The sequence below is a fragment of the Crotalus tigris genome, unplaced genomic scaffold (assembly GCF_016545835.1).
Source record: "Crotalus tigris isolate CLP2741 ecotype Arizona unplaced genomic scaffold, ASM1654583v1 scf7180000017937.1871474, whole genome shotgun sequence".
NCBI classification, from domain to species: Eukaryota; Metazoa; Chordata; class Lepidosauria; order Squamata; family Viperidae; genus Crotalus; species Crotalus tigris.
The window spans coordinates 855131-865531 of record NW_024096729.1 but is presented as its reverse complement, the minus strand read 5'-3'; the positions used below and the strand labels follow the sequence as shown (position 1 = coordinate 865531).

Here is a 10401-nt window from a genome sequence, read left to right as displayed (position 1 = left end):
TTTTTTGCAGACATTTCATTTTTAACTGGTCCTCTCCTGACATGGCTGCTCAGAAGATAAGGATTAGCAAAACATTCCATACACAACCTAGGCTTGATAACAAAGCAAGGCCTATCAAGCTGAAATGATTGTCGCAATAGAAAGTTGTGGCATAACCCCCATTACCCCCAGAATAATTTTTAGCTGTCTAGACTAGAGCAACCTTTTCACCCATTGTACCACTTTTAGGATATGACAGTATCCGAGTACCACCAGTCGCCTAGCAAGGTGTCAAAAACTTGATGACCCCCCAAAAAAGGAAAAAAGTGATAAAGTACAGGTAGTCCTCAACTTACAACAGTTCGCTTAGTGACTGTTTGAAGTTACAATGGCACTGAAAAAGGTGCCCCCCCCCAAGCCACAGCCGAGCAAGACGCCTGCCCGCCCTCTTCCTCTTGTCTGAGGTTTTCATTGTGAGCATTTCTGTTGAGGATTGGCAGCGGGGGTGGGGTGGGGGATGTTTGGTTTTTATCCCCCTCCTCCCCCGGTCTGCTGGGTGGTTGCAGCAGGTTTTGGTCACTTCACATGACCCTGGGACACTCTGATCATCATAAATATGAATCAGCTGCCAAGCATCTGAATGTAAATCACAAGACCCTGGAGATGCTGCAACATTCCAGCTGATTAGCACTTCTTCTGGGCTTAGCGGAAGTACCCAGGATCAGTGCTGCTTTCCAGCTGATTGGTGCTTCTTTAGAGCTTAGCAGAAGCACCAGGATCAGCGCTGAGCTCCAGCTGGAGCCTGGTGCTGATCCTGGCGCTTCCGCTGAGCCCTGACAGCCCTGCAGCCCCAGCCATCTCTCGCTCAGGCTTGTGCAGTGCTGCCACCGGTTCAGTTCATTCCCCTCCCCCGCTACCACTTTTCTACCCGCTACCACTTTTCTAGGATGGCCGCGTACCACCTGCCAGGTGCCAATGTACCACAGGTGGTACCCGTACCACTGGTGGAAAAGCCCTGGACTAGAGCACCACTGTACTAGTCTTAATTTGGGATAAGACTAATATAGTTTTTGAACAAAACCCATTGACTGGGTTCAGTGTGCTAAACCAAAGCCAAACTATTGTCATGAAGGCTTCATATAGTACATATGATCCAAGTCAATGATTCTAGAGTTTTCGCTTTGCCACAGGGAGATTTGTGATTGGTGTATTGGGCCGACTTCAGTAACCAGGATTAATGCCCATTCATCCCCAAGGCTACGAAAGGAATAAAAGTTTAGAGCAGAGATTCCAAGAGCTGTGTAAATTGTTCAAGCTACTCAGGCACATTCTGAAATACCCAGTTTAAAGCTCTGCAGGAAACATATCATCAAACTACCGGATGGAGTTCACACATTTGATGCAACAGAATGAATTGCCTCAGCTATGTAGGTCTGTGACTTGGCCACTCATACGACTCAGTTTTATTGGCCTTTCCCCTCTAGTTTTGTTATTTTGCTATTGGCCGAGGCCTGAAATGTCTACGTTGTCATGCTTTTCCACAAAAGTCTAAAAATGGCAATGAAAGCAAAATAGGTTTGCACAGGTCAATAGCTCTGACCAATAATATTCCAAACCTGGCCTCAATATTCTCATTTGGAAAAACCAAGATCAGTATTTTAAATCAGTGGTTCTTAACCTTTTTGAACGAATCACCCCCTTGAGCCAATGAGGAAGTTGTCATCGCCCCCCTCCTCCAACATAACCTCTCTATCACAACTTAGGAAATAATTGTTCAATTTATGCAAACACTTGTTTTCTTTAAAATTGTCATCAGGACATATCAATGCAAATAATTTATTTCCAGTCTTTTTCCCATATCTCCCATATTCTGGCCAATGGTATGCCACTGTATGGGTAGAGGCTGCTGTGCAATGCGCATGAAGATAAGCAATGCGTATTCACATATATACGGCATTTTGTACTGAAGCTGGCTGGAGGAACATTTGAAAACACAATTCAATCCACTAATAGCAAGCGATCTGATGTTTTTGTACGACAGATACACAGCGATTCACTGTACGAGAAAGTCTCAAAAGTGTCCCCAAAACTTCTCACTCCATTGCCCCCATATCTCCACCTTTTTGTTCCTTCGCCCCCACGTTGCCCCTTTTCGTTCCATTGCCCCCCTGAAAAATGAAATCGCCCCCTGGGGGGCAATATTGCCCAGGTTAAGAACCACTGTTTTAAATCACTTTCATGGCTCAAGTTGCTTTCTGTTATGCTCTACTCCTAATTATCGCCCAGCTCTGCATTACAGTACTGTATTACAGCTAATTTCTCTGGGCTGTTTGATTTCATCTAGCTGACTTGGCCCATGTTATGCTGATTTTTTAAATACTTAAAAAGATATCATTTCAGTCTTTAACCTTCCTGCCCCCCCTACCCCCCCAAAAAAAACTCCAGGCTAAAAATTTAGCCTCTTGCTCTCCCGCAACCCCAATAGCTAGAACAGCACAAAATAATGTTGAAAAATGTTGCCCGAAAAAGTCTGCCTCAACAGAAAAGTTAAGAAACATATTTGAAAGGCCAAACTAACTAAATAAATCCTTGCACAGCTACGGTGTATCACTTCCATATTAGGCTATGTATTGATTGAGGGACACATAACAAGAATCCCAAGGGACAGATGTTTCTTAGGGCATCTTGAAAAGGTTTCTGCACTCTGTTTTTGCAAGACTGTCCTTCATTCTTCACAACTATCCCAAATAATGCTTCTACCAAAGCTCTCTTCTTAGCTGTTTCTTTTACGTGACCTGCTATTACTACTTACCACTACTATTTATTACTACCCCTACTACTGGAGGCTAAAACATATGAAGAACGGTTGCAGGAATAGGGCATGGTTAGTCTAGTGAAGAGAAGGACCAGGAGTGACATGATAGCAGTGTTCCAATATTTGAGGGGCTGTCGCAGAGAAGAAAGAGACAACCAATTTTCCAAAGAACTTGAAGGCCAGACAAGGAACATCGGATGGAAATTGATCAAGGAAAAGCTTCAACCTAGAAATAAGGAGAACTCTTCTGACAATGAAAACAATCAACCAATGCAACAGTTTGCGTTCAGATGTTGTGGGGTGCTTCATCACTGGAAGCTTTTAAGAAGAAAGTCCCCTTCCAACTCTGTTATTCAATTCTATTCATCTAAAATGCTTATTTACACCATCAAAATTCCAACTCCCTTGAAAAGAAACAAGCAGTTCTAGAGGCTCTTACCCATTACCGAACCACATGGTGCTAACATTTACTAAGTAGACAAAGTAGAAAATAGGGAAGCATTTATTGCACATTGGACATTTTAAATTAAAACAGCAACCCCTGTCTCTGCTACCAAGAGGTGGCACTCGCTTCCTCATTCCTTCTTCTTTTAATTAAAGTGGCATCTGAAAAATAAAAATCTCTAGCGGTTTCCGGAGATCAGTGCGAAGACCATCGGCGAGTCCGGGCCGACACCGGGTGATGGCTTGGCTTCCTAATGTGGCAAATCTTTGGCATCGTGGGAGCATCCAGCTTTCCCAGCTAAAGTGTCTGCCCCATGTCGTCCTCCACAGGAAGCAAACCGGGGAAGACGGGAAAGGAGAGAGAGCCCAGGATCCTCCATTCTGGTCCACGGAGGAGAAAGAGCTGGACTCAGGAGGTGATTGTGCTTTTTTTCTTCCTTTTTTTTTTCCCAGCCAAGCTGTGTTAATCTAAAGAAAACCGGCAGCTTGAAAACTGTCCACAACGATAGTCCCTTCCCCACAGGTGGACGGAACAGACAGCTTGGCTCAAGAGACCTGAAATCAGGCCAGCACCTGCCGCTCCAGCGGCTTCAAGTATTCCCTTGGGCTGTCAGTGAATGCCTGTTGCAGCCCTCAGTTCATGACACAAGTTGTTTGTAGGATCCAAGCCTCAGGGGATGAGGGTGGCTGGGAAAGGAGGGCACTTAGTCTCAAGGTTGGAGCCTCTTTCACGGAGGGAAAGCAGAGGTACTTGGTGCGCTGATCCCTGCAGTCATCCAAGGGGCCCAATGTCTGTGGCCCTGCCCTTCTACGCCTTGCCGGTGTTGGTTGGAATCCCTCCTTCTCCTCCTCCTCCCCAGTGCTCTTGATGGGCGATCCGAGTGCCTCTTTGCAGAATGGCAGCAGCAGCAACACACACACATAGAGGGCAACGCTGAACCCGCTAGGCCTCTGAAGCTGCTTGTGGTTTCAGCTGAGCTTTCTCCATGGCTGTGCCATAAGGAAGGGAGCGTTTGAAAAAGCCCAGCTAAGAAAGAAAGAAAGAAAGAAAGAAAGAAAGAAAGAAAGAAAGAAAGAAAGAAAGAAAGAAAGAAAGAAAGAAAGAAAGGAAGAAAGAAAGAAAGAAAGTCAGCATCTATACAGGACATCACCCACAAAATTTTGCGGTTGAGTGGTCTTATAGAGGCACATTTATGTTTCTTGCTTAAGACCACTGTAATCAAATTAGTACAGAAATACCTCTAGATTTTTATCTGAAAAGAGATAAGTTTTCTCTTTCCATTTCTCTTGAGTGTCTCCTGACATTAAATTATTGTTGTTATTTTTTAGTATCTTTGAATAATTCTTGATTCCTAGAGGATACCTGGACAAGTCCCTGCAGTTTTCTTAGCAACACTTTTGGAGGTAATTTATCAATATCTTCTTGCTAGGGCTAAGATAGGTGACTGACCTAAGGTCTCCCAGCTGGCTTTCTGTCTAAGGCAGGACTAGAATTCAGAGTTTTCAAGTTTCTAACCTGATGCCTTAAACCACTATACCAAACTGGGGGGAGGGTGTCTCAACCCGTTGATTAATGCTGAAAAATTAAATTCATAGTTCTCTAAACACATAAGGACTGGAGCCATAATAATTAAAAACTCTTGGCTCAATCACATATTCATATGCATCACGCCCCACTTACAGAGTTTCAGCTGAATATTGGAAACTGTCTCCCTTTAAAACACTAAACATTGATTCATGCTGTTTTCCTGACTGTGTACAGGTTACTTCATGCAGCAGCAGAATGCTAAAAATGTAATTATATGTGCTTTGGGTTGCAATTCTCTGTTGCAAGCCAAGCTGTACATTTGTGGAATCCCAGGGAAATGACTCAGAGTGAATTCACCAGGGCAGGGCTAGAAAATCACAGGTATTGCAGAAGAGTCAGGTGCTGTCCAGGGTGCTGAAGCCACTCCCCCACTGACACCATTTAACATTCTGTACACCACAGCTTTTAACTGGCTTCTGAGATTTCAGAATTTCCCTATCTGCTCGTATTTTCTTACATCTGCAGACCTTACAAGTCAAATAACATACAGTAGTGACCAAAATTGTGGAAACCTTTTGGGAAAATGTATTTTTGAGGTTTGATGGCTAATAATACCACTTTGTTTCAGTAGTACCATAAAATTATATATCAATGGAAAGATAATTTAATCAAGAATGTAATGTAACAAAGTTTGTTCCATTATCTGTACTGTATTCTATGAAAAGTTATAGCCAAATAACCAAAACAAGGAAGCACAACTGGCTTAGGTTGATATCAAGTAGCTTTCTTTCATCTGATTGTAGCCAATGAGCATGAGTGTTTAGAGAGCTAATCAGGTGTCATCTTGTTTTGGCAATGAGTCAATCAGATCACAGTAGGATTCAGTTATTGATGTCATGTACTGAAGCTGAGAGGAGGACATTTGTCAGTGTGTTATGTGATCACTATCAAGTTGCTTGGGTTGTTTTTGTGTTCTTTCATTTAGTGAGCTTGTAAAACGTAATAAAATTAAAGTAATGGTGCAAACAGTTGACTGGTTGCCCAGAAAGTGATGTAAAATAGTATTATTAAGTGAACAAGGCTACAGTTATAAAGAAATTAGAAGAAAAATTGGTGGAAACTTAACCAAAGGTGGCATTTCTACTGTTCACTTTTCCCAAAAGGTTTCCATAATTTTGGCCACTACTGTATAGTACTTTGGAGCTTTAAAATTTTCTCTCCAACCATGAATTCCTTTATTATTAGATTATTCTGTGAACTCACCTTGTACAACACATAGATGAGCAGTGCCAACAGTAGCAGTCCAATCAGGATGGCTAAGATGATGATCCATAGAGGAACACCTTGGCTAGTCTCTGCCTTAGCCCAATGGAGTGATGTTGACACCTGTCACCAGAAAGGAAGCATGAATAAGAGACATCCAAAAGTTGTAATTGAAGGTGTTATATTGGTAGCATCTAAGCCCTGCTGGATTAGCACATATACTATACAGTCATTCTTCAAAATGTTAGAGGACCACTATATAAGTTGAATAATTTTACCATACGTAGTATGAGTAAATGAGTAAATAAGTATCTGAGAGTGTGATGTGTTATGGAAAAAATAGAAGTGAACACTATGTACACTGCCTTGAGCTGTGTAGCAAAGATAGGATGTACTGCAAATAAATAAAAATAAAACTCCTGTTCACAACTCTGTAATCCCTTACTTGGGGTGGAGTTGGGGCAACTGGATGGAGCTGGCCAGATGCCCTTCCTGATGCCATGTGGAGCTCACAGCAGATATTTTTTCTTTGTGCTCTAGGAGAGAAACATCTGCCACTACCTAGAACTCTAAACCTTCCAAATGGGAGGTGAGCACCTTCACTTCTAGGCTACCGTGTTGCTCTAATAAATAAATAAATAAGAATAAACATCCTAAATCCACCAGGTTGCCAAGTATATCATTCTCATCATTTCAAAATAGGCCACTGGAAAGAGGATGCCCCTTTATTTAGTTCTCCTAGGTTTCAAACCATTTGGCCTCATTAGGCAATCTAGTATCTGAATTCCAGAATTCTGAGAGGGAGAATAACCTATTCTATTCCACTTTTTGCCCTCTTACGATAATTTTCATTTATCCACTCTTCAAGAATATATCCAAGCTGGACTGACCCCACCCATTCACTACCTACTTCTCTGAGTTGAGCTGATCCCAATCGCTCTCGCTCTCTGTTGTTGAAAAGTGCCTTATAACTTTACTAATGTAATTGGAATAATTGTCTTGGAAGAACTGGTATTCATAAGGTCAGAATATTCCTATTATAACAGACAATACTGACCTTCAGATGAGCGGTGGAGTGCTCTAGAGGCTGAATTTTGTAGGGCACCTTTTGCATATGATAGATGGCTTCACACTGGATAGCTTGGGGATAGTTCTCTTTCTGCAAGGGAGGAAAGAATAATGAGAAATGGCTCTGCACAAATGTGGGGTTGAACAGATTCACTGGAGGTGAAACAACCTTAATATGGAGGAATCAAACATCCCATTCCCAAAGGCTTAATACTATGAAAGCTAACATCTATACTAAATGAATGGGAAGGAGCAGGTCATTATTTTTCTGCTGGGATTAATTATTACACTTTTTTTCTATATGTACGGTATGTACATAGATCAGAGGTGGGCAATTTTAGCCTGATTTATCCTATTCCCTCAACTTTCATTCCTTTCTGTGCCAGCTACTGTTACAACCTAGAACAGAATAAGGAAGATGGGGGAAAAAAACTGCTAACACACAATTTATTACATACAAACACACACACACACACACAATTGGGGTCTGGTGAACACCAAAAATATAATGAGTTTACCTGTTGAAAGCTTTTGGACCAGATACGAAAATAGAGGTGTAAGCTGACACTTTCCTGCCGTTGCAACGCTCCCATGCGGCAGTGTAGTTGGAAACATTCATCTTCGTCACACTTCTGCAGTGCAAGAACATTGAATGATCAAATGAGACATCAGATGAAAATATCTCATCAGCCTTGAGTTACCCCCCAAGAAGGAACATCTTTGTGAACCTGAATGTCTGGCCTTACTTGACTTAAGAATTCTCTTGCTGGTTGGGTTATAACTCAGAATGCCCAGACAATGCAACAAATAAGAACTACAGTCTAAGATCTTGAGGACAATAGAATGGGGGAAGGCTGTTTCAGTGATTAAAATCAAGGGAACGTGAATTGGGAGATTAGACTGAAGTTCCTGTGTGTTATGGATGCATCTTTATTTTGAAGAGCTATGGCAAAGAAGGATAATTAGGTTTGAAAATAAGATATTGAAATGCATGTAGTACTGGTGCTGCTCTTTGAAAACCATCTTCCTCATGTGTTTGTTTATTTATTTCTTTATTTAAATTTATTGGCCACCCAATTCCCATGGACTCTGGGCGGCCCACAATGATAACAAAAACAATGAGCCAACACTGTGATGTAAGGAAATCTGTCAACTCTACAACGAACCTGGCTGCAGCCATCTTTTTTCGTTCTAGGTTGCCACAAGAAGGGGGAGGGGGGAGATGGTATTTCTGGTAGTCTAAATAAACATGAGCAACTCTTGCGGGAACCAAGGTCATTCCCATGCCGGAGGGGAGGAGGAGGATCGCGAAGTCAGAAAGCCCGCCAAGGTGTTCTATTGGGCAGCATGAATAGAGGGGTGGGAATTGTTACACTGTATTATTTTGATTCTTGGAGGGAAAATTTAGATCTGGTTTCACTTTTGAACGTGCCAATATTATGTATCCAATAATGTTATTTAAGGGAGTTTCCTGCCTCGAACTTCTGATTTATTTGGTCTTAGGGATCTGAACCTTGACAAAATGATTAGTACAGCTCTTAGGCTGGTCCTAAGATATCCTAAGGAAATCAAGAGTAGGGAGCTCACCTGTTGTGTTTTTAAGATGTTTCTTAAAATGGTGGCGCAGAGCTTACCAGAGGGAAAGTGCCTCCAATGTTGCCCATGTTCCATCCTCCATCTTGCTTCTGCACATAGTGCTGCTCCTGCCCAGGAAAAGATGTTGGAGGTTGCTCCAGCTAAACACCCAGAGAGATTGAGAGAGGGAGAGAGTGGAGGAGGGAGGGAAGGAGAGAGAGAGAGGGGGGTGTTAGGTTAATACAGTTTTCCCCATGGCTTTGCAAGGTATCTTAATACAGCTGCCAGTCAAAAAAGTCCCTCCTTCTGAATGCCAATGTTGCTCTGGCTGACTCCAAGGAATAGTGCTCTTGTGCGACAATGGCAGAAAATCCTCCCACATTGTTACAACTCAGTCTTGTTCATGTTCTACACAGAGCAAAGGCAAATGTCTTGTGGAAACAAGCTATTTATTGAAATGTTTATGAAGATAACCTGCAGGCAAAAAAAACCCCTAAGCAGCTTACCAAAGGGATGGAAGATTTGGGACGGAACAGCACACATAAATTTCCATTGCTGAGAAAAAAGGGCAAGTTATTAAAGCAACCAAATAACTTATAGCCAAAACTGCGAAATGAGCTGTTTTCTGCAATTTATTACTCCCCCCTTCATGTTGATTTTGAGTTTCTAAGCAATCTCAGCTGCGGCCTTTAAGATTTAGTGGCTGAACTCCAGTCTCAACATTTAGCGCCCAGGCTAAATGTTCCTTCAGTTCCATCCATTGTATTCCCCAGCCACAGAGGTCACCTTTTACCTGCAGACGTGCTGGATTAATGGGGCTGCTGGAGGTACAATTTGCTGGCACCGTGAAGCTTGTCACATACAGTATAGCTCGTCCTTGCACTCGGAGAGGACAACTGATGTCTAACACTCCTTCACTGATGGCGCTGGGCCCCTCGTTGACAAACTACGTAAAAGAAAATAAAGAAATAGAGGAAATTGTCCAAGGAATCAAGGAACTGCTTCATCCTAGATAAGGCTGCCCATTTACTTTGTCCTTCAAGGTAAATGACCTTGCAAACCAGAGTAAACTTGGGACTTTCTATAATGCAAAACAAGCTACAAGACCTCCCATGAGACAAGCTGCAGCCATTTCATAAAGATATATTTATCAGCAACCAAATAAAGGATAGTGCCATAACAACAGTCAGTAAATAAGCCATGTTTCCATTGCTAGCCAAACATTATTTTTGGAGAAATCCCTGATATGAAAAATTAACTTCTGTATAACCTTATACAGATGTTTCTTCCACCTGTGAAGGTATATTGCTGTGAATGTTGAACTTTTATTGGGCTTTTGTTAATCTAGATCTGCTTCTTTATTGTTAGTCTCTTTCAGATGTATAGGTTTGAAACTCCCATTATTCCTAGCCAGTTATCACTTACAGTCACGTTCCTTAAGAATTTTGGGAGCTGAGGCTGAAACCATTTGGAGGCTACCATGTTGGAAAAGACTGGTTCAGAAGAACATTTCAGGAGCTGAATTGGATCCAGAAAAGATATGCTCCACCAGGACATCTGGCCCATTGACCAGTTCCAGTTATTCCATCAACTTCTTCTTTTCAGCAAGAAACACCCACCTCATAGACGTGGCAGACCCCAGGACCGACATCTTGTTCACGCTGCATTGATCTACCTGGGACCCAACCAGACACAGGCAGAGATACAGTGTCTGGCATGGATGCTCTGT

General features: G+C 42.3%; 1 protein-coding gene across 1 annotated transcript in view; it reads right to left on the bottom strand.

Annotated features, from left to right (window-relative positions):
* Positions 1 to 3278: 3278 nt before the first annotated feature.
* ITGA5 (integrin subunit alpha 5) overlaps positions 3279 to 10401 on the bottom strand; it is an 89357-nt gene continuing 82234 nt past the window's right edge. Inside the window, exons 24-30 of the mRNA XM_039344744.1 lie at positions 10292 to 10397; positions 9466 to 9618; positions 8732 to 8833; positions 7616 to 7729; positions 7087 to 7188; positions 6030 to 6152; positions 3279 to 4265 (exon numbers count right to left, since the gene is read on the bottom strand). Of these exons, the coding sequence (XP_039200678.1) occupies positions 4182 to 4265; positions 6030 to 6152; positions 7087 to 7188; positions 7616 to 7729; positions 8732 to 8833; positions 9466 to 9618; positions 10292 to 10397 (784 nt within the window). The 3' untranslated portion in view covers positions 3279 to 4181. The remainder of the gene's footprint in view (positions 4266 to 6029; positions 6153 to 7086; positions 7189 to 7615; positions 7730 to 8731; positions 8834 to 9465; positions 9619 to 10291; positions 10398 to 10401) is intronic.